At 34.3% G+C, this 18,255-nt stretch overlaps 2 protein-coding genes across 2 annotated transcripts; both read right to left on the bottom strand.

The window, feature by feature from the left end:
* Positions 1–123: 123 nt before the first annotated feature.
* On the bottom strand, positions 124–5,442 carry LOC135847545 (uncharacterized). Its single transcript, XM_065367109.1, has 7 exons — positions 5,166–5,442; positions 4,719–4,999; positions 4,557–4,625; positions 4,348–4,461; positions 4,077–4,235; positions 3,808–4,014; positions 124–735 (listed from the first exon to the last, which is right to left on the bottom strand). Exons 1-7 carry the CDS (start codon positions 5,251–5,253, stop codon positions 262–264), a joined length of 1,392 nt encoding a protein of 463 aa, XP_065223181.1. The 5' UTR covers positions 5,254–5,442; the 3' UTR covers positions 124–261.
* Positions 5,443–8,617: 3,175 nt separating this feature from the next.
* Positions 8,618–11,517, bottom strand: LOC135847817 (uncharacterized). Its single transcript, XM_065367536.1, has 7 exons — positions 10,869–11,517; positions 10,525–10,802; positions 10,371–10,430; positions 9,885–10,013; positions 9,633–9,788; positions 9,252–9,476; positions 8,618–9,167 (listed from the first exon to the last, which is right to left on the bottom strand). The coding sequence occupies exons 1-7, from the start codon at positions 10,966–10,968 to the stop codon at positions 8,676–8,678; spliced, it is 1,440 nt and encodes a 479-aa protein (XP_065223608.1). The 5' UTR covers positions 10,969–11,517; the 3' UTR covers positions 8,618–8,675.
* Between the last annotated feature and the right edge of the window lie 6,738 nt (positions 11,518–18,255).

The raw sequence follows: 18,255 nt of genomic DNA, 5'->3' as shown, positions 1-18,255 counted from the left end.
TGTGAATATTTTTCACATTGAGATCGAATTCGTTTCTTTGAAAAATTTGGAAAAATTGCCTCTCAAACAAGGGGGGATTGGGTGATGATTATACCATCGAAAAAAATAATAATAATAAGTAGGTATGTATGTATCGGGTCTTTCCATTTTATATTGATATTATTTTATTAAAATCACAAATAGGTACCTACTCAAAACTAATCCTCTTAAAAATTAATAATAAAATGATACATTCTATAATTATTCTACTTCTTACTACAATTATGCATGATGCTTATGACCGTCAACACACTTCAAGATTCTCTCTGGATCACCCTCAGTCAGTAGGAGATCCGCCATCGATGCGGTTTTTTCATAATCAGCCTTTAATTTTTTAATGACTTTTTCCGTTATACCACAGGCATAAGTTAACCCTGATGGTTCGTTGTACCCTTCATGTACTTTTTCTGGTTGTACTTTGACATAATCCCAACCTTTTACTTCGAATTCAAGAGGACAAATTCTGTCTTCATCGGTTACAGAGCCAAGTACGTTATGAATTACGATGACGACATTATAAGTCCTTCCATCAGTGCCAAGGTATTCGACGATTCTGTATATTATTTCGGGTACTGGTATTGGAAATTTGCGAAGGATTTTGTTATCTGGTGAATTAATTTGTTTAAGACTTTGAGCGGTTACTTCTTTTGATGTGCCTTCTGTGCCAAAAATAATGTTTATTCTGGGCGAGTATACCTGGAAAAAATTGAAAGATTTTATCTATTTTGAGCTTTGGAGTCGTCATAATTTAGTAAATCCTTGTGGGTAGTGGATAATTTTTCAGGGGGGGGGGAGAATTGAATCAGATTGTGTCTGACTTGCCTTCAGCACTCATGAGAGCCTAATAGGCATGTATTTTTATAAAAATAATGTTTCATTCATTGGGATTGAGAGCCCATAAAAAAAGATCAGAATGTGAACAGATTTAATCTGATTAGATCTGGTCAGATAAAATTGGATCTGGGAAGTGTCCTGATCTGATCTGATCAGTTCAAACGATTCTGATGAAATATATTCGGATCTGATCATCCCCCAACATCTAATCCGATCATAACTAGGATCTGATTCAATCTGGTCAATTCAAATTTAATCCTGGGAATGTTTAGATCTGATCAAGCACAATTCATTTTTTGCTTTCGGATTTCATCTGATCTGAACAGATTTAATAATCTGATGAAAACTCAGATCAGATGGGATCTGTGGAATCTATGAACTTGATGTGATCGAACTGGGTGGTGTATCAGATTCAAACATGGTTTCTTTACTGGATTTGATCAAGCACAGATTTAATCTGATCCTAGCTCTGATCTGATTACATCAGTTCAGATCAAATTGAATCCAGAAAATGTGTAAATCTGATCATATCTGATCAGATTGATTCAAACAAGTCTGCTAAAATCTATTTGGATCTGATCAGGCGCAATTCAGTTTTGCCTGCTGGATTCGATCTGGTCTGAATACGTCTAATGATCTGATCAAAACTCAGATCAGATTGGATCCGTGGAATATCCGAATCTGATGTGATCAAACTGCTGTATCAGATCTAATCAGGGTTTCTCTAACGGATTTGATCTGGTCTGAATACCTATAAATTTAATTCGATCACCATTCTTATCTGATTACAATAAGATCAGATCAGGTCAGATTAAGTAGATCCTGAGAATTTTTTAATCTAATCAGAATTCAGATCAGACTTTATGGGTTTAAACTTTAAAGAAGACTTATGAAATCTATTTGGATTTGATCAGATGTAATCAGATTTTCCATATTGGATTTGATCAGGTCAATCAGATCAGATCAGGTCAGATCAAATGAATCCTGAGAATTTTTGAATCTAATCAGAATTCAGATGGTTAAGATTTTATGAGTTTAAAGAAGACTTATGAATTAATCTATTCGCATCTAATCAGATGTAATCAGGTTTTCCATATTGGATTTGATCAGGTCAGAACATATAATTCAGACATAACTTGGATCTGATTAGATCTGATTGAATCCGTGAAATGTCCAGATCTTATCGATTCAAACAAGTCTGATTAAATCTATTCGGATCTGATCACAGGATTTGATTAGGTCTGATCGGATAATCTAGTCAGAACTCTGCTCTGATGACCTAAATTTAGTCAGATAGAATTTAATCCGGGGAATGTCCAGGTTTGATCAGTGATTGGTTTAAACCAGTGTGATCAAATCTATACTGATCTAACGAGATGTAATAATATGGTTTTTCATATTGGATTAGATCTGGTCTGAATGGTTGGATTAGATTGAATCCTAAGAATGTTCAGATCTGATGTGATGTGATCTGATGTGATCTGATCTGATGTGATCTGATCTGATGTGATCTGATGTGATGTGATGTGATCTGATGTGATCTGATGTGATGTAATGTGATGTGATCTGATGTGATCTGATCTGATCTGATCTGATCTGATGTGATCTGATCTGATCTGAATGGTTTTAACAAGGTCTGATCAAGTCTATTCAAATCTGATCAGATGTCATTAAATTTTTCAGGGTTTGATCAGATCAGGTCTCGTCAAATCTATTCTGATCTAATCAGATGTAATACGGTTTTTCATATTGGATTAGATCTGGTCTGAACAAATAGTCTGGACACAACTCTGATCAGATTAGATATGGTCAGATTAGATTGAATCCTAGGAATGTTCAGGTCTGATGAAATCTGATCTGATCTGAATGGTTCCAACAAGTCTGATCAAATCTATTCAAATCTGATCAGATATCATCAAATTTTTCAGAGTTTGATCAGGTCTGATCAGATAACCCGTCGAAAATATGATCTGATTCGTCAGATCAAATTAAATCTGGAGAACGTCCAAATTTGATCAGATCGTCAGACCTGATCTGATCACTTTAAACAAGTCTGATCATATCAATTCGAATCTAATCAGAGGTAACCAGATTTCCGCACATTGGATTTAATCTGGTCTCAACAGGTAATCCAGATACAACTCTCAAACTCTCATCTGATTAGGTATTGTCAGATCAGATTGAATCCTGAGAATGTTCAGTTCTGATGAAATCTGATGTGATTTTTGATCTGATTAGTTCCAACAAGTCTGATAAATTCTATTCAAATCTGATCAGAAGTCTTCAAATTTTTCAGAGTTTTGATCAGGCATGATCAGATAACCCGGTCAATAAACAATGATCTGATTTATCAGATCAAATTAAATCTGGAGAATTTCCAAATTTGATCAGATGTGATCTGATCACTTCAAACAAGTGTGATCATAGCTATTCAGATCTAATCAGATGTAATCAGATTTCCATAATTAGATTAGATCTGGTCTGAGCAGATAATCCAGACACACAACTCTCATCTGATTAGATATGGTCAGATCAGATTGAATCCTAGGAATATTCAGTTCTGGTGAAATCTGATCTGATCTGATCAGTTTTAACGAGTCTGATCAAATCTATTGGGATTTATTGATCAGATGTACTCAAGGTTTCCAGGATTTGATCAGATCTAATCAATCTGGTCAAAACTCTGGCCCAACTCGATCAGGCCACATCAAATTGAATCCTGAAAGTGTACAGATCTGATCTGATATGATCAGATCCATTCAAAATTTTCTCATTGAATTCGATAAGATCTCCGCAGATATACTTAATCAAATTACATGTAACTTTAATCTAATCAGATCAAATTAAATCCGAGGAATGTCTGGATCTAATCTGAACTAATCAAATCCATGATCGTCCACTGTTTTCAGATCATCAAAATAAATAATTTTTTACCTGATGCATGCAGCGTAAAAATACATCAACTTTTTTTAGCTGCTCATTTTCGACCCCTTTCCAAACGTATGCCACGTTTAAAAATGTACACGTGGAGAGTCTAGCTGAAAACGTGTGAAAATAACGCATCGGCATTATCTGAGTTTCTTCCAAATCAGAAAACTGTAATGGTTTTGCCTCCTTGGCTTGATGCCTTTGCCATTTTTCCTAAAGATGCATATTTTTTATTTACAAATTCTATTCTAATCCTACTGTTCACGAATACTCACCGAAGGTACGTTTTGTGCTTCGTCTCCTAAATTATAATCTTTGCATAAATTCATTGTTTTCTCTGCATGATCTAAATTATTGATATGATCTTTCTCGAAATTAATCTGTCTTTGTTGTTCTGATACTCGAATTGATAATACTGATATCCAGTAAAATACCTAAGATGAGGAATGTTTCAATTTTTTAAGCATTGTGTGTTAAGGTATATCTACCTACATAGGTACCTAGCTATTGTTTTGGATTTTTCTATAAAATGCAAAGTTCAATTACTAATTTTGCGTCAGTTTCGGGTGTTTCGAATTTAGTATTTCCTTCTTCATCTTCGGTTTTTATCGCAAGTACTGGATTTCGAGCTGGAGATGTTTCAGCCTCATCATCGGTGATCTATGAAAATTAATTAGATAAGATTCATCGTTTATATTGTTCCATGAAATAATCATCGAATCGTATTTTAAAGGTGAAGCTATGTTTCAATTTACCTTCGGTTTGCTGAAATCTTTGTATTTATCACATTTTAATTTAACTGCTCCTCCTTCGGAATAAAAAAGCTGAAAAACAGATACCAAACGATATAGACAGACTGTTCGATGAGGTTCTACATACTTGGCACCTACTCGAATATTGAGATTTATTAATACAACCTCGTAACCAGTTTTATACAAATTCGTCGACGAATCCCAAACCATCACAGGAGTCAGTGATTCATCACAAGGGTCAATTTTCTTATATCCTGGAAAAGCATCCTCGTAATATCCTCGCAGAAATATGGCATTTCCAGTAATAGAGGCGTGCACGTTGATTAGTCTTTGTCGTTTGGTAACAGCCGAGCAAGCAGTTATACAGAAAGAACATGTATCTTTTTTGGAATCGGTGTATCGATTTGGTTCCTCCAATTTTAGAGTTTTGAGGTTGTAAAGCAAAGCTGTAAAATAATGAAATTTGTCAAAAACTTACCTATATTTTCTTGTTATGGATAGATAGGTAATTCTCTGTTATGATAAACTTCTATGGGCTGATGGATCACGTAGTCCAAATCCAGAAGGAAAAAAAAGAAGAGCAGCCCAATACTTCTTGAATTTATTACTTACGATTTTTTATTGGATTCACTTGAGCTAGTGCGCAGTTAATGAACCATAAAGTCGAGTAAAAAAATAAGGAAAAATGTAGAAACTTCATCGTTTTCAAGACAAGCAATGTCGAGATTTCTGAACGGAATACTCGGGTCTATGATCAGAAATTGAATTTCAATTCAGTATTTAAAAATCGAATTCGAAACAGAAAACGAGAAGGAATCGAAAAAATACCACGTAGGTACATTGTAATTTTGGCCTCGATCGTACGTATTACTGCGAGCATTCGTGTTTTTTTCCCATATTGGGATAGAATAAACGCAGGCATCAGGTTTCTTACGAAGTTGTTGTGACACATGAACGTAGATTGATTTACTTATTTAAAGTAGGAGGGCTGAAAATTAATAAAATTGTGTCATCTGTAGAGCTAGAACATTCTGTCGTTGAAATTTTTTTGCCATGTTTGTTCCCTGTGGAATCAGGAATCATGCGACGGAATTGAAATAGGAGTACCCTCCTTAAGTATGAAAACTCACAGGGTAGCACGATAATTGATATTTTAGGATTTTTTTTCTTTTTAATTTGGACGAAAATACATTTTTTTCACTTGTGTCAAAGGTGGCTTCCATAATCACGAACAAATTAGGCCCCTTAAGAAGTCATATTATTCCAACTTGTGTCAAAATTGTGCCTGATCCTGAAGTTATTTCAATTCAAATGGGGCCAGAAGTCTCTTGTTGTTGTTGTTATTTTTTTTTTTTTTGAAATAATACCTAAAAGTTTTTTCATTTTTCTCATCTGCAGTTCATGCAATTTTTGGACTTTTTTGAAAAATCCAAATTCCGACCTGGGAGTTTTATTTCGGAGCCTTGTTTTTAAAAATGAATAAAATCGGTGACTATATCAAATGTCCAAAAGTCATTCTTGAACATGATTTTTTTTACCGTTCGATATCGCGTCAGCTGCAAATTAATGCTCATTCTTAAAAGTTATTAGTCCATTATACCTTGTACTCAACTCAAAAATAAAAAAATTGATTTTCGCCTTATTTTTTGTTCCGAAATGATATCAAGTAAACGACCGGTTTTTTATTTTTGCCAAACTTGCTTATAAGGTTCTGGTTTTTTTTGCCTTTGACTAATTGTAAGTCAAAAAGAGTAAATTGTCAAACAGTCCGGTTCTTGTCAAGATTGTTTTAAAAAGTTCGATTATTGCCAAAATTGTCAAATGATTTCCATTTTTCCCCAAAATTGTCCAAGAGTGACAGTTAGGAAAAAAAGTAAAAAAGAAAGTCAATTTTTGAAAATAAAAATGCCAAAAAGTGTCAATTTTTGGCAAAATGGTCACGAAATGTCCATTTTTGCCGCAATTGCCATAAAGGGTCATTTTTGCCGAAACTAAACAATTTCCATTTCTTTGTCAAAAAAAGAGGGAAATGCCATTGCCAAAAAGGGTCATTTTTGTCAAAGTTGTCAAAGCGTGACAGTTTTTGAAAACGTTGTTATAAAATGTAAATTTTGGGGGGGGGGAGAATGCCAAAAAGCTTTAATTTTTGGCCAAATAAGTAGTCACGAAATGTCCATTTCTGGAAAAATTGTCAAAAACAGTAATTTTTTTCAAAATTCTCAAAGCGTGACAGTTTTTGGAAATGTTGTAAAAAAAAGTCAATTTTTGTAGGAAAATGCCAAAAAGCTTCAATTTCTAGCAAAACAGTCACGAAATGTCCATTTTTGGTAAAATTGCAAAAAGTGTAATTTTTGTCAAAATTGTCAAAGCGTGAAAATTTTTGGAAAAGTTGTCAAAAAAAGTCATTTTTTGTAGGAAAATGCCAAAAAGCTTCAATTTCTGGCAAAATAGTGACGAAATGTCCATTTTTGGTAAAATTGCAAAAAGTGTCATTTTTGTCAAAATTGTCAAACAATTTCCATTTTTTTGTCTAAATTGTCAAAACGTAACAGTTTTTGGAAAAGTTCTCAAAAAAAGTCAACTTTTGGAGGAAAAAGCCAAAAAGCTTCAATTTTTGGAAAAATAGTCACGAAATCTCCACTTTTAATAAAATTGCCAAAGGGGTCATTTTTGTCAAAATTGTTAAACAATTTCCATTTTTTTGTCTAAATTGTCAAAACGTGACAGTTTTTGGAAAAGTTCTCAAAAAAAGTCAACTTTTGGAGGAAAATGCCAAAAAGCTTCAATTTTTGGCAAAATTGTCACGAAATGACCATTTTTGGTAAAATTGCCCAGAAGGGTCCTTTTTGCCAAAATTGTCAAAGCGTGAATGTTTTTGGAAAAGTTGTCAGAAAAAGTCAATTTTTGTGGGAAAATCCCAAAAAGCTTCAATTTCTAGCAAAGTATGGTTACAAAATGCCCATTTTTGGTGAAATTGCAAAAAGTGTCATTTTTGTCAAAATTGTCAAACAATTTCCATTTTTTTGTCTAAATTGTCAAAACGTGACAGTTTTTGGAAAAGTTCTCAAAAAAAAACAACTTTTGGAGGAAAATGCCAAAAAGCTTCAATTTTTGGCAAAATAGTCACGAAATGACCATTTTTGGTAAAATTGCCCAAAAGGGTAATTTTTGCCAAAATTACCAAAGCGTGACAGTTTTTGGAAAAAATGTCAAAAAAAGTCAACTTTTGGAGGACAATGCCAAAAAGCTTCAATTTATGGCAAAATAAGTATGTAGTCACGAAATGTCCATTTTTGGAAAAATTGTCAAGAAGGTTCATTTTTGCCAAAATTCTCAAAGCGTGAAAGTTTTTGGAAAAGTTGTCAAAAAAAAGTCATTTTTTGTAGGAAAATGCCAAAAAGCTTCAATTTCTGGCAAAATAGTGACGAAATGTCCAGCAAAAAGGGTCATTTTTGTCAAAATTGTTAAACAATTTCCATTTCTTTGAAGGTCATTTTTGTCAAAATTGTCAATGCGTGACAGTTTTTGGAAAAGTTGTCACAGAAAGTCAATTTTTGGAGGATAATGCGAAAAAGCTTCAATTTCTGGCAAAATAGTCCCGAAATGCCCATTTTTGGCACAATTGTCAAAAGGTCTTCATTTTTGTCAAAATTGTTGAAAAGTGTTCATTTTAGGTAAAATTATAGAATAGGTAGTGTCATTTTTGCCAAAATTGTCAAACAGTCCTGTTCTGACCAAAGATTATTCGAAAATAATTCTGTTTTCACCAAAACGGTCAACCAATTTCCATTTTTTGTCAAAATTATCAGAGATGAATGTCAATTTTTGACAAGGTGAAGAAAAGTGTCAATTTTTTGAAAAAAGTAATGTCTAAAAATTTCAATTTTTAGCAAAATGCTTAGTCAATCGAAGTGTACCTACCAATTTTTGGTAAAATTGTCAAAAAGTGTTAGTTTTTGTTAAAACTGTCAAAAAGTATCCGTTTTTGGTAAAATTGTCGAAAAGGCATTGAGCTACTCACATTTCTCATTTCAAACTATAAAAATTAAAAAAATAACTTCAACTAGATTTTCTACATATTTATTTACAACCACATTCTTACATAAAGTTCTCACAGTTTTCTCATAAATCATAATACTTATTATATCCAACCTCTTGCAAAATTTTGTCACGTACATCTTCGTTCTTGATCGTCCCTGATTTTTCATCCTTATGAAGAAACGAGTTCAATTCAAGAGGTCGCATGGTGGCATTTATTTCATACCGAATCGCTAATTTCTCGATTATTTGCTCGGTAACAGGACAAACGTAAGTCAGGCCAGATGCGTGGTTTTCTACTCGTATATAATCCCAACTCTTCACTTCTTGTTCTTTATCGCAGATTCTTTCGTCTATTTTTACAGTCTCCTGAGTGTTATGAATTATGACGATGGCGTTATAAGTTACATCGCTGAAATTGTACTCGAAAATTCTATATATTATTCTGGGTATTGGTAATGGAAACTTTTTGAAAATTTCATTATTAGGTGGATTTATTCTTACAAGTCGAGTATCAGAAATATCTGGTGAGGCGCCTTCCACGCCGAAAATTATATTAACATTGGAAGGCCACAGCTGAAAAAAAAAAAAAAATTGACATACTTATTAGATCTCAAAAATTCGATCAAGTTGATAATTTGTTGTACTGAATTATCTTACTTTGTAAATCGAGTACAAGTATAAATCAACTTCCTTATATTGCTGTATGGCGATTGATCTCCAAACGTATGCGATATTTAAATGAATGCAAGTAGCGAGCTTGGCTGCAAGTGTGTGAAAATAGCGCATTGGTATTATCTGGATTTCTTCGAGAGTAGCGCTGTTTAGTTTTTTCTTTGGAGGTGAAGTTGATGACTGTTTTTCTTGAAATTGCTGCCAAGCTTGCTGAAAATCGTAATTTTTCACATATTAATGTACCTAGGTAAGTATTGAATAAATTACCTGTAAATTCCTATTCCATCGAATGTAGTCTTCCTTACTTGATAGTTGATAGTAATATGAGTAGGTACCTATTTGTAAAATCTGCATAAATGTACTTACTGAAGGTACTTTATGTATTTCGTCCCCTAAATTGTAATCTTTGCACATGGACATTGTCGAAGAAGAATGATAATAATTAATAGTGTCTCCTGCGAAAGATATTTGTCGTCTGTACCCAGAGATACGAATAGATAACACTGATATCCAGTAAAATGTCTAGGAAATTTATGCAAAATGGAAAGATAAGCATTTTCAATTAAAAAGAGGTTTGTACAGCATCATTTTTTTCAAATTAGTTAGGTAAGTAAGTACCCATGTTCTTCTATCTGAAGCGAATACTTTAAATTTGGTATTTCCTTGAGATTCCGTTTTGTCCACTTTGATGTTTTCTACACCAAGTAATTGCTTTTTATTTCTTTCATCATCGTTGAAAATCTGCACCTAGAAATGAACAAAAATTTCCGAACACCTTTAGGCATTTCAATATAATTTAAATGGACATTTTATAAGTACAACCTCCCTATATTTTTTAAGAACGACCAATGATTCAAATAAAAAAATTCATGATTACAATTTGATTGGAATCAAATCATGGCATTTACGTATTCGTGAACTAATGATTCGTAGGTATTCGTTCATCAAAAAAAAAAAAAAGATTCTTGATTTATAATCAATCATTTGAGAAATGAATCATTCGAATCAAAAATTCTGTGATTTGGCCATTACTGAAATTTCCGATTGGTCGAGAGTTATAATAGTTCATTTGGCATTGAAATTTGAAGTAGAACAAAATCTTACTTTTTGAAGTTGGTCGTATTTTCCGCATTTCAATTCAACCGAAACCACATCATAGTAGAGCTGGAAAATGCACGAAAATAAAGGTCATTAAATCATTAATAGGGATTTTTTTCCTTCAAATCAAGGTGCTCAATTAAATAATAATTGAACTAACCTCATAACCAGTCTCATACGTATTTGTCGACGTGTCTAAAACTATCGACGCTTTATACGGGTTTGCACAAATTTCAGATTCTACATCCCTGATGAATACATTTTCGTGATTCGTATACAAGAAAACGCTATCTCCAGCTTTAGAAAAACGTATATTAATTATCTGCGCTGATTTTGGTCCATCTGGACAGGCAGTTAGGCAATTCGTGCGTTTTTCATTGTCATCAGTAAGCTTACTCGGTTGTTGCAGTTTCAGGGTTTCGTAGTTGAACATCAAAGCTGTAAAATGCAGAAAATTATTTGCAAAATTTGAATATTTTTTATAACATTAATTTTTTTTATTACCTTGATAGAATGGGTCATTTGCGACTACTACATTGAAATAACAGACGATAGTAAAAACAAAAAGGAAGAAAAACTTTGGCGAATCCATCATTTGACTCATGTCTTATTTATCCAGTCTTGCTTGAGTATAAAATAATGTACCTTGCACTCTTTGATACGTTTAAAATGAATAATAGGTACCATATGAAAACTGAACAAAAAATTATTTTCGATAGCAGTGAAATCGTGTGTGTGACATTACTGACATCATTGTTCCCAGATCTTTATTATACACCTACGTACGATTTGCGTAGTGCTTAAGAAATAGGTACTTGAGCAAATAAATATGTGTCAACAGCCAACGAGCACGAACATATGTTTTGAAAATGTATGAAGGATTGATGAATCTTTTTTTCTTTCAAAATCTCAGTTCTGTTGGAATTTTTTTATTTTTTGGCCCCCAATTCGCATCAGACGGTGGGAATTTTATTTCAAAATATATTTACAACTTACATCTAAGATTAAGGCTAGGTAATAATAATTAGGTCTAGGATTTTTATGCGCTAAAAAACGAGAATTATGCGCAATATGTATACTGATTATGGCATGGGTTCAGGTTCAGGTTCGGACTCAAACTGTAAAATCATTGCCTTTGGCCAAGCGACTTCCATCTCATTCAACCATGTGGGGCCCTCTCCCCCACCCCGCGACCATTGAAAAGTCATAAATACAGATATCTATAATAATATTCTGAATAATTTTCATTTATGGGCAGAACCTTTCTAAAAAAGCACCTTTTTAGGGAAAACCTCCCCCCCCCCAGTCACCCAAACAAATGATGTTGGTTTCCAATAATAAAGCCTCTGAAATTCTAAAAAATTGACAAAAAATGAGAAATTGATATAGGTAAGGTGCACTGGGGGAAGTCAGAACGTTTTTTCACAATTTCAACTTTGATCAGCAGTTACTCTCGGACTAATGAACCAATATGGCTGAAATTTGGTATGTAGGTTTCCATAAGGTTTCTTAACCTATGGTGAAAATTTCAGCGCGATTGTCGCAGTAGCTTTTGCACAATCGAATAAAATGTAACTTGTTCTGACTTACCCCACTTTGGGGTAAGTCAGAAAATCTACAAAATTAATTGGTATTATTAGGATTCGACCCTGATCGATGCGCAATATGTCGAATAACATGTTTTCGAGGTCGTAGAATCCAAATCTGGAGTTATTTTTTTTGTAGGAGTGGGGGGTGAGGCGTGGGGAGGGGAGCAATTCCAAATTTTTTGTACATTATTGTGTAATATGTCGATTGATATGTTTTCAAGGTCGTAGAATCCGAATCTGCAGTTATTTTTTTGTAGGAGTGGGGAGTGAGGTGTGGGGAAAGGGAAAATTTCAAATTTCTCCTACATTATCGTGTTATATGTCGAATAATATATTTTCTAGGTCGTAGAATTCGAATCTGGAGTTATTTTTTTTTGTAGGAGAGGGAAGTGAGGCGTGGGGAGAGGTAATATATCAAATTTTTCCTACACTATCGTGTAATATGTTGAATAATATGTTCTCGAGGTCGTAGAATTCGAATCTGGAGATATTTTTTTTGTAGGGGTGGGAGGTGAGTCAAGGGGAGAGAGAGTAAATTACAAATTTTGCCTATATTAATGTGTAATATGTCGATTGATATGTTTTTGAAGTCGTATAATTCGAATCTGGGGTTATTTTTTCGCAGGGGTATGAGGCGAGGCAAGAGGAGAGGAGAAATTTCAAATTTTGCCTATAATATTGTGTAACATGTTGGTTGATATGTGTTCAAGGTCGCAGAATTCGAATCTTGAGCTAGTTTTTAGGGTCGAGTGCTATTCAAGTATCACCGTTTGGGGAGAGGGCCCCACCCATGCGAACCTACGACTCACCTTCCACCTTTACCATAAAAAATGACTCCGGATTCGAATTCTACGACCTCGAAAATATATTATTCGACATATAACACGATAATATAGGAGAAAGCTGAAATTTTCCCTTTCCCCACGCCTCACCCTCCACTCCTACCAAAAAAATACTCCAAATTCGGATTCTACGATTTCGAAAATATATTATTCGACATATTACACAATAATGTACGAAAAATTCGAAATTTTCCCTCTCCCCACGCCTCACCCCCCACTCCTACAAAAAAAATAACTGCAGATTCGGATTCTACGACCTCGAAAACATATCAATCGACATATTACACAATAATGTATGAAAAATTTAGAATTGCCCCCTCCCCACGCCTCACCCCCCACTCCTACAAAAAAATAACTCCAGATTTGGATTCTACGACGTCGAAACTTTAAACGGGTAAATTGGCTTTTTAGGCGAGTTTAGCACTTTATTTGGGTGGATTTATGATGTAGGAGTGTAGGTATACATTTCATCCACTAAATACTGCTGAAAAAAATTTCAATAAAAATGAACAAAGCGCGTTTTGGAACATTATTTTTTTTTAAATTTTTATTGAATTGGCTATTTAGGTGAGTTTAACATCTCATTTTGGTAGGTTGATGATATAGGAATGTGAGTTAATACTTCATCTACCAGGTACCACTGAAAACCCAACTTTGATAAAAATGGACAAAGCGAGTTTTGGAATATCACTCTTCATATTATTCTACGTATTACACATCGATGAAGTCGAATCCTAATTATCGATGTTCACTTTTCTGACTTACCCCATAGCACTAATTTAGGGGGTAAGTCAGAAAAAGCGATAGGCCTATAAATAATGAATAATTGAAAATTAACAAAAATTGAATACTTGGGGTTTTACATTATTGTTTTAGGAATACTTTCACTTATATCACTTTTACTGATCATTTCTTCTGAGGTAAAAAGCAGTTTGAAAAACCCTGATTACAATTTGAAATCAAATTCAAAACTGCAACTAAAAATGAACCAATGAAAAGCCTGTAAAATGAAACTGGGTCGCGAAATTTTTTATGCTGTGATGAAGTAGGGGTAGTACCCTCAAGTTACCCCTGGGTAGCGCTTCGGCAGATATAAGCCTCTAAGAGCTAGAGCAGTTTTTCTGACTTACCCCGAATTCGGACTTCCCCTGGTGCACCTTACGAATTTTTTTGAAAATGTTTCATTTCTGGACAGAGTACCTACCTACCTACCTTTGGGTAACCACATTTTTAGGGAAACCCACCTTTGGTCCTCAAAATGGTGTTGGTTCCCTTGCACAAAGCCCCCAAAGTTGAATATTATATGTAACTATCAAAAAAAAAAAAAAAAAAAAAATGAAAACATTGATAAGTAATAGTGTAATATGCCTTCACCCTCTAGGTGGACATTCTCGGAAAGATTACCTGGTTAGGGGAATCGTCGTAACGTGGGAACTATCAGTGCATAATTAATATGCCCATAAATCACTTGCTACGTGTATCCTCACACAATACACCCGTTTTATACATAAATCTGTCAATCATGTATAAAAGGGGTGAGCTCAGATCTTCTGGATCGTGGCTTCTCTGTATGAGAATTTGTCCACGAGCCTCACGTTTTCCATCGTCTGCAGCGTAAGGTATCAAGTGGCATTGTGTCTTCATAGTGTCGAATTAAATGTATAAGTCTCTCGATGAGACATTTAACTCGTGTTTATTCCACTTCTAGCATGGTAATTCTATGATGATTTACTCATTCGCCGGTAGAGTAATTAACATAAGTGTAATTAATACCAAGCGCGAATACCTATTTATCTCTTCTTGCGGCTATCTGAGATGATTCCAGACATCATCAGGTAGAGTGTGTGTTACGTGTGTCTCTTTGTAAAGCAGCCACCGACAGCCACTATTATTGGGGTAGGCTAAGGGAAAGAGGTGGTGTGACGACGGGCAGTGTTCGGTAAGTAAGTACTTACATGGTGCTGTCTCCACTGATTAATCATAAGTTAGCACAATTAATCAATATTATTGTGTATCCACAGGCCTAGGGCAAGGATCCTGACTCGTAGGTAGGTATGTTGATTGATACCTATTTCGCCTAACTATGTTATCTTCGGATAGTATGGATGTCCTTTTGGACTACATGATCAGCAACAATCTTAAGGCACAGATCTTAGATTGACATATTGGGACGAAGGTTGAGAATATTATAATTAAACGCATTAATTATAGTACATAGTATTGATGTCTTTTAGTAGGTACAATAAAGAGTATCATCGGAATAGTGATGTTAGGTGTTCATTTCATTATTATTCTAACCTTTAGTTGTTCTCGTTAATATTGGATCGGATACCCATGTCTAGTGACATTAGGAGACATAGGCCAAATTCAACCCCCTTAGGTAGTTTCTCATGTAACCCCCCTTTTAAGTAATCATGCATATCTGAATCTTCCAATCCTAGTAATTATCACTTTAACGATAACAACATCATGACAGTGGGTATAAATTATTTGAAAATTTTTCATCTCTGGGCAGAATACTTCTAGATAATTTTTTTTCCTGTTTTTCAAGAAACCCCTTTCCTCAGCCTCCCAACAATGTTGATCAGCACCTACATTATGTAGAGACCACAAAATCAAAGAACAAAAAAATCAATGTAAAAATCACGTACGTGATCGCCTATTGCACGAATATCACTTGATAAATGTTCTGCAGATTTATCCACAAAAAAACATTTAAAACGTCCATAAAGAGAACTTATTGATGAGTGGTACGTATGCATTGTACATTTTACAACTGTTTTTTGCCTCATTGAAAAGCAAATTATGATTTGCGGATTGCCATTAACCTTGGAAAAATCCTTTAAATGGGGAAATTGTTCTGTTTGTCGATTCAACTCGCCATTAGCCATTTTCAATACAGGATAGGTATATAATCGCAGTGATAGGTAGGTACATATACAATATTCAACTGCCCTGTAGTCGACGTGAAAAATGTAACAAATTGCTTCGCAAACAAACTACACGGGGAATTATCATCTACGAAATCGAACAAATTATACTCATTGGTACGATTTCATGTACCATTATGCGAATTTATTTATGACAGTTTTAGGTGTAATGCAAACAAAAGGCCAGAGAAATACGCGTTTTGCCCAAATTTCTTCGCACATAAGCAATAAAATATGATGTAAAAATGATTATAAAATGAAATAAAATCAGAGCTTGATCGCAGTCTTCTGAAAACAATTTTCATGGTGAAAATCGTTCTTCGACATAAAAGTTATTATTATTGCAGCTTTTCTTTGTGAAATTTGAATTTAATTTTATTAAACGTGTTTAAAATGGCAATGAAAGTTATCGGCGTATGTTTGACGTTATCGTGCATTTTTTTATGTGCATGGGGTGACTTCAAATTAACTGAAGAGGAATTCGCTAACTTTAAAGGGTAAGATGACGAAAGTGATGTAGGTACCTGTCATGCTCGAGTCCTTCTCAAAAATAACTTAATTATGGACTTGAAATTTTCGAAAATTAGCTTGCCGCCTAAAAAGACCTGAAAAAAGGCCTATTTTAGAAGTATTCGGATCAGGGATGAAAATTTTTTAAATAATTTGTACCTATATAGATGCCAACTTTACATCTTCATTGATTTTTTCAAAACCTGAGGGTTTCATACAATGAGGCCAAAATCATTTGGAAGACCAAGAGAAGGGTTTTCTTCAAAATGTGCTTATTTAGAAAGATTTTCCCCATTAAAAATTTTTCAAAAAATTTCTATACACATGAATATCTTTTTCGCAATATTTTCCCCCAAAGTGGGGCTCCATACAAGAAAGTCAACATGATTTGTGGGCCCAACCAAGTTTTTTTCTTGTAAAGAAGGGAGTGAGATATTTTCAAAACTTTTTACTGATTTTGATTTATTCTCATTTTTTATGATTTGAAGGACCCGGGAATGTTTTCCTTGAAAAGGGGATTATTTAGGAAAATTCTGATGCTGAAAGGAAGGATTTTGATGAATTGAATTTTTTTGTAGTTTTTTCAACGGGGGAGGGGGACTTACCGGCACCACTTTTTTTCAGATAGGAGGGGAATCGAAAAACAGGGAATTATCCCCTCACCCAAGTGGAATAAGCCAGGCATTTCGATAACAAAAATAATTACCGTTCATTTTAACATTCACTTTTGCTAAAAAAAATTTCAAAAAATTGTGAAAAATCGATTATTCAATCAGAAACAGTGATACTCGAAAAAGAAGAAATTTTCGATTTTTTTCAATTTCAAGTTCTGAACTTCATATTTGAATTTGTTTGGCCCATTCGCCACAAAAAATTCAAAAATTTAACGAGAATTACATCATGAAATGAACCGGCGCAGGCTCCTTTATCAGTAAAACAAACTTACCTGATACTGAACAATCTTTATGATTTTTTTTTTCAGGACAGATCCCACAAAATATTGCGGATGCCAAAAAAGTATGGAAAAGTTTTGTAGTGCAATTGTTGCGCAGAGTAACGGGGAACCCGAAGTAGGACCCTTCGTGAAGGGTTATCCAGAATGCCAAGAAGCAACTGTTAAAGTAAAAAAAAACTGCGGTGCAGGTACAACGGAAAAAATAACCAATGTAATCGTTTGCTCATGGGTAAAAGATAAGGGGTATTACGTTTATGGTAAAGGGCAGACGTCAGGTAATGTGATGTGTTATCATGTTGACAGTAAAGGCATCAGGCGACGCGGTAGCGTTGCCACCCCGCCCTCCCACGGTTTCAAACGCGTCATGAAACGCGTTACCGTAGGCGGCGCAACGCCAGACGGAGTTATATTCTCAAATCATTTCATAATGTTAGCCCAGAATATTTCCAACGCAATTTTCTCAAAAACTATGCGTTTATTCAAAAAACGCATAAATACTTTTTTTCTTATTTTTCAAAGACCTTTCAGAATATATAAGAATAATTTTTGTACGATAAAAATTCGCAAAGTTTCAAGTAGCCATTTTTTTGTTATTTTGGCGAAATTGTTCTTCAACACTTACTCAAAGTTTGAAGGATTGGCCGAACCAATTTTGATGAAATTTGGAATACAGCTTCGATTTGTCAACCATTACTGACTAAAAGCAAAAGATTGTAAATTTTTTGAAAATTGACCTTGCACCCCCCCTTTTTGGGCCCCAAAAATTTTCAAAATTGACCCAAAATATCAAAAGGCACTTCTCCACCACAAACTTGATGTTCATGCAAAAATTGAGCTTTGTAGCCCAATTACATCAAGCTTGAGTGGAGTCTAAAGATGCTGAAAAATGACAAATTTTGAAAAAACGAGCAGTATATTTATCCAAAGTACAATCAAACCAAAGCTGGGATAGATGCACGTACATCAAAAGGCACATCTACGATGTTGAAAGTACATTTGAACAAAATTTCAGCGTGATTTGTGCCCTATTCGTAGCTGTAGCTTTGTCTAAAGAAACAGTAAATT

Source organism: Planococcus citri, chromosome 5, assembly GCF_950023065.1.
Source record: "Planococcus citri chromosome 5, ihPlaCitr1.1, whole genome shotgun sequence".
Taxonomy (NCBI): Eukaryota; Metazoa; Arthropoda; class Insecta; order Hemiptera; family Pseudococcidae; genus Planococcus; species Planococcus citri.
Note: the sequence above shows the minus strand (reverse complement) of the source record. Positions and strands in the feature narration are given on the sequence as shown.

What these genes read in the sequence shown, in the direction of transcription:
- LOC135847545 (XM_065367109.1), bottom strand. Translation starts at nt 5,253, where the DNA reads ATGAAGTTTCTACATTTTTCCTTATTTTTTTACTCGACTTTATGGTTC. An exon ending in AAGCACAAAACGTACCTTCG is followed by an intron (nt 4,015 to 4,076) that starts GTGAGTATTCGT and finishes ATGCATCTTTAG; the next exon opens with GAAAAATGGCAAAGGCATCA. An exon ending in TTTTACGCTGCATGCATCAG is followed by an intron (nt 736 to 3,807) that starts GTAAAAAATTAT and finishes AATTTTTTCCAG; the next exon opens with GTATACTCGCCCAGAATAAA.
- LOC135847817 (XM_065367536.1), bottom strand. Translation starts at nt 10,968, where the DNA reads ATGAGTCAAATGATGGATTCGCCAAAGTTTTTCTTCCTTTTTGTTTTT. An exon ending in CGTATGAGACTGGTTATGAG is followed by an intron (nt 10,431 to 10,524) that starts GTTAGTTCAATT and finishes TGCATTTTCCAG; the next exon opens with CTCTACTATGATGTGGTTTC. An exon ending in CTTCAGATAGAAGAACATGG is followed by an intron (nt 9,789 to 9,884) that starts GTACTTACTTAC and finishes TAAATTTCCTAG; the next exon opens with ACATTTTACTGGATATCAGT.